At 53.1% G+C, this 5,044-nt stretch overlaps 1 protein-coding gene across 1 annotated transcript; it reads left to right on the top strand.

Moving 5' to 3' along the window:
• Window positions 1-959: 959 nt before the first annotated feature.
• LOC135464371 (uncharacterized) lies at window positions 960-2,777 on the top strand. Its single transcript, XM_064741797.1, has 2 exons — window positions 960-1,526; window positions 1,617-2,777. Exons 1-2 carry the CDS (start codon window positions 960-962, stop codon window positions 2,775-2,777), a joined length of 1,728 nt encoding a protein of 575 aa, XP_064597867.1.
• The last annotated feature ends 2,267 nt before the right edge of the window (window positions 2,778-5,044 follow it).

Raw genomic sequence — 5,044 nt, 5'->3', positions numbered from 1 at the left:
AATTTTTCGAAATTCTTTTTTAATATTGTTTTTTCCCCCACATATTGTGGGCTCACTTTTGGTGGTTTTCGGCTCAAAGATCGACCTTATAACTGCTAACTATTATATAAGCAGCATTCGGCCACACTTTATAAGTTATATTTTCAGTATGCTTTTTGTAAGTTTCAGTGTTATCCTTTAAACACCATTATATTGTTAACAGAAAGTTTCCATATATATAGAGATGATAACTATAGGAACTATAGGCCTATGTATTAACGTATAAATGTGCTAATTTAACGCTATCGTTATCATAACATGTGCATGTTATTAGAATAACATCAATGTTAATGATTTGGGCAATTTAAATGCATTAACGTGTTAGTCAATAATGCTTTTATTTGGTGTGTTACCTTCATTTTTTTCGTTTTGTGTGTGTGTGTGTGCGTGGGTGGGTGTGCAGATGTGCGTGTGTGTATCTGTTTGCCTTTTTTATCTTTTCTTTGTTAACTATTTTTAACTAGTATGTGATTGAAGCTTATTGTCTTTGAGGAGCCACATAAGACCTTGGCTCTGTGACTAATTTCGTTTTATCACTCGCCAGATTTTATCAAGATATAAATGGCTCAGTACACAAAAAATGACTATTAACAGGCCACCAAACCACATACTTCATCGTAGTCCCCAGATTTTTCGTGTATATTCTTACAAAGTGGGCAGACTCAGTACACTAATAAGCCCGTAATAAATTTCACTAACAAGACGACGGCCAGCATTAACCCGGAGGAATCTCACCCTCATTTGCAGGTTGTTGACATACATTCCCCCGGAGAGGAAGACACCACACGCTAAACTTAAAATCACCGCGACCGCATTGGAGTCTCTTGGGATAGTGCCCTGTGCCGGCGTGCCCTGGTCATGTAAGTCATATGTATTCAGTCCCATTGACTCCGATTAATCTCAGTTTAGCGTAGAACGTCATGTACAAAACGAAGCCTGTAGATCATAGTCAATGTAATCCAAAGTACAATAATTTTCAAATTGCTCTCACCTATCACCGTCGTGGCGATCTCCAGGGCTGCACCGGCTGGCGTCGTGGCGATCTCCTGGGCTGCACCGGCTGGCGTCGTGGCGGTGTCCACGGCGGAACCGCCTGGCGTCGTGGCGATCTCCAGAGCTGCACCGGCTGGCGTCGTGGCGATCTCCAGAGCTGCACCGGCTGGCGTCGTGGCGATCTCCAGGACAGCAACGGCTGGCGTCGTGGCGATCTCCAGGGCTGCACCGGCCGGCGTCGTGGCGATCTCCAGGACAGCAACGGCTGGCGTCGTGGCGATCTCCAGGGCTTCACCAACTGGCGTCGTGGCGATCTCCAGTGCTGCACCGGCCGGCGTCGTGGCGATCTCCAGAGCTGCACCGGCCGGCGTCGTGGCGATCTCCAGGGCGGCAACGGCCGGCGTCGTGGCGATCTCCTGGGCGGCAACGGCCGGCGTCGTGGCGATCTCCAGGGCGGCAACGGCCGGCGTCGTGGCGATCTCCAGGGCGGAACCGCCTGGCGTCGTGGCGATCTCCAGGGCTCCACCGCCTGGCGTCGTGGCGATCTCCAGGGCTGAACCGACCGGCGTCGTGGCGATCTCCAGGGCTCCACCGGCCGGCGTAGTGGCGATCTCCAAGGCGGCACCGCCTGGCGTCGTGGCGATGTCCTGGGCGGCACCGCCTGGCGTCGTGGCGATGTCCTGGGCGGCACCGCCTGGCGTCGTGGCGATGTCCTGGGCGGCACCGCCTGGCGTCGTGGCGATGTCCTGGGCGGCACCGCCTGGCGTCGTGGCGATGTCCTGGGCGGCACCGCCTGGCGTCGTGGCGATGTCCTGGGCGGCACCGCCTGGCGTCGTGGCGATGTCCTGGGCGGCACCGCCTGGCGTCGTGGCGATGTCCTGGGCGGCACCGCCTGGCGTCGTGGCGATCTCCAGGGCTGCACCGGCTGGCGTCGTGGCGATCTCCAGGGCTGCACCAACTGGCGTCGTGGCGATTTCCTGGGCTGCACCGGCTGGCGTCGTGGCGATCTCCAGGGCTCCACCGGCCGGCGTAGTGGCGATCTCCAGGGCGGCACCGCCTGGCGTCGTGGCGATCTCCAGGGCTGCACCGGCTGGCGTCGTGGCGATGTCCTGGGCGGCACCGCCTGGCGTCGTGGCGATCTCCAGGGCTGCACCGGCTGGCGTCGTGGCGATCTCCAGGGCTTCACCAACTGGCGTCGTGGCGATCTCCTGGGCTGCACCGGCCGGCGTCGTGGCGATCTCCAGGGCTGCCCCGGCTGGCGTCGTGGCGATCTCCAGGGCTTTACCAACTGGCGTCGTGGCGATCTCCAGGGCTGCACCAACTGGCGTCGTGGCGATCTCCAGGGCTGCCCCGGCTGGCGTCGTGGCGATCTCCAGGGCTGCACCGGCTGGCGTCGTGGCGATCTCCAGGGCTTCACCAACTGGCGTCGTGGCGATCTCCTGGGCTGCACCGGCCGGCGTCGTGGCGATCTCCAGGGCTGCACCGGCTGGCGTCGTGGCGATCTCCAGGGCTTCACCAACTGGCGTCGTGGCGATCTCCTGGGCTGCACCAACTGGCGTCGTGGCAATCTCCAGGGCTTCCCCGGCCGGCGTCGTGGCGATCTCTTGGGATGCACCGGCCGGCGTCGTGGCGATCTCCAGGGCTGCACCAACTGGCGTCGTGGAGATCTCCAGGGCTTCACCAACTGGCGTCGTGGCGATCTCCAGGGCTGCACCGGCCGACGTCGTGGCGATCTCCAGGGCTGAACCGGCCGGCGTCGTGGCGATCTCCAGGGCTGAACCGGCCGGCGTCGTGGCGATCTCCAGGGCTGCACCAACTGGCGTCGTGGAGATCTCCAGGGCTTCACCAACTGGCGTCGTGGAGATCTCCAGGGCTGCACCGGCTGACGTCGTGGCGATCTCCAGGGCTGAACCGGCCGGCGTCGTGGCGATCTCCAGGGCTGAACCGGCCGGCGTCGTGGCGATCTCCAGGGCTGCACCGACTGGCGCCGTGGCGATCTCCTGGGCTGCACCGACTGGCGTCGTGGCGATCTCCAGGGCTTCACCGACTGGCGTCGTGGCGATTTCCAGGGCTGAACCGGCCGGCGTCGTGGCGATCTCCAGGGCTGCACCGACTGGCGCCGTGGCGATCTCCTGGGCTGCACCGACTGGCGTCGTGGCGATCTCCAGGGCTTCACCGACTGGCGTCGTGGCGATTTCCTGGGCTGCACCGGCTGGTGTCGTGGCAATCTCCAGGGCTGCACCGGCTGGCGTCGTGGCGATCTCCAGGGCGGCACCGGCTGGCGTCGTGGTGTGTGCAGTTGGTGCTGTCGAGCTGCCGGCCGTTGGGCTCGTTATTTTTATTGTTGTTGATGCCGTTGAAAGAGATAATAAAGAACTGGACCCAACCAGTATCAGGATGCTTAAGACACCTCGCCTCATTGTCTTGACCTTGCAGAAAAGACACAGGAAATGTTGAATGACAGATGGAATTTCCGTTTCTTACAAAAATACATACCGACGGTTTTAGAATGAATGAATGAATGAATGAATGAATGAATGATGATGGCTTAACGCCACATCGGCAATATTTCAGCCATATCGTGGCGAGAACAAGGTGAAAACAAGAGACAGTCAAGGTTTTCGATATGATAATATGGACATCAAAAGTAAAACAAAAGGTACAGACATGTTTAAAATCGTATAAAAGAAAAATAAGAGTTAAAACTCGAAAACCAGGGTTATAGTACATTTATACATCTATATGTATATAACTGTTTATCTATGGATATTTATGACAATTAAAATTTATATTTTCTGATATAGGCCAATAACCTTCAAATAATTTATGACAACATCGCCAGCGATGCTGTCAAATAAATCATATACAGAGTTGACCGTGTAGAACCTTTGCCGAACATGGGCAAAGTCTACACAGTCAACCAAAATATGTTTGATGCCGTATTCAGCATCACATCCAACACACTCGGGCTGCTCCCATCTAAGATGAAATTGTGTGTCAGATGAGAATGCCCAATACGACACCTAGTTAAAACTACTTGGTCTCTAAGAGACATTAGACAAGTATAGGCATTGTAGCCAATGACAGGATGAATGGCATGCAGTTTATTATGGATCTGCAAGTCCCATTCACCCTGCCAAAGGCGACGAATATATTTAAGAATATTTAATTTCACGTCAGTATAAGGGATTTTAACCCGAGATACAGGTTTATACAGGGCAGCTTTCGCTTCCTTGTCCACGACTGTTTCCATGGATACCAGTGTGACTTGGTATCCAACACAATATAATATCTTTACCTCTTTTAATTAGTTTTCGGTGTTTGGCTATTATCTCAAGTAACAATGGATTTTTAAATTTATTATTCTGAATCGCCAAAAGACAAGACAGCGAGTCGCTACATATCACTGCACTCTGGGCATGCCCAGAGGAAACATATGATAAGCCAGGAGTATAGCCTTGGCCTCTGCAGAAAAGATAGAAGCTGAAGGTGGCACACGAAGAGAAATGACCCGCTGCTCTAAGACAGCCGCAGCCCTGTCCCTATCCCTTGACCTGTCAGTATATATAAATTTATAATCCATATAATCAGCCTTGATTTCAGCAAAACTTTGCTGAATTATAAGAGGATTTGTATTTGATTTATTATATTTACGTAGATCAAATATTAGTTTAGTTTGTGGAAGAAGCAGGAGGACTCCGGAAAAGACACCGGAGCTATATCCTCCAGTTTGATGTTAGCTCCCACAATATGGTCCCGTATGCGAAGACCGAACGAAGGGATCTTGTTAGGACATTTAATATATTTGTCTACATATAATGGATTAAAAACACAGTCGTAGGTAAGGTTTGTTGGATGAGCTTTAAGCTTTGTGGCATATTGAAGGCTAAGTTTAATACGTCGGTTATATAAAGAAGGTTTATTAGCCTCCACGTATAAACTTTCTACTGGTGAGGTTCTAAAAGCACCAAGGCTGAGCCTCAAACCTTGATGATGGACAGGATCCAACATT

This window comes from Liolophura sinensis, chromosome 4 (genome assembly GCF_032854445.1).
Source record: "Liolophura sinensis isolate JHLJ2023 chromosome 4, CUHK_Ljap_v2, whole genome shotgun sequence".
NCBI classification, from domain to species: Eukaryota; Metazoa; Mollusca; class Polyplacophora; order Chitonida; family Chitonidae; genus Liolophura; species Liolophura sinensis.
Note: the sequence above shows the minus strand (reverse complement) of the source record. Positions and strands in the feature narration are given on the sequence as shown.

Bases quoted from the DNA above. Each gene is read 5' to 3' on its own strand.
- LOC135464371 (XM_064741797.1), top strand. From the start codon at position 960: ATGTACAAAACGAAGCCTGTAGATCATAGTCAATGTAATCCAAAGTAC. The intron at 1,527-1,616 runs GCCTGGCGTCGT...GGCGATCTCCAG, and splicing joins GCGATCTCCAGGGCGGAACC to GGCTCCACCGGCCGGCGTAG.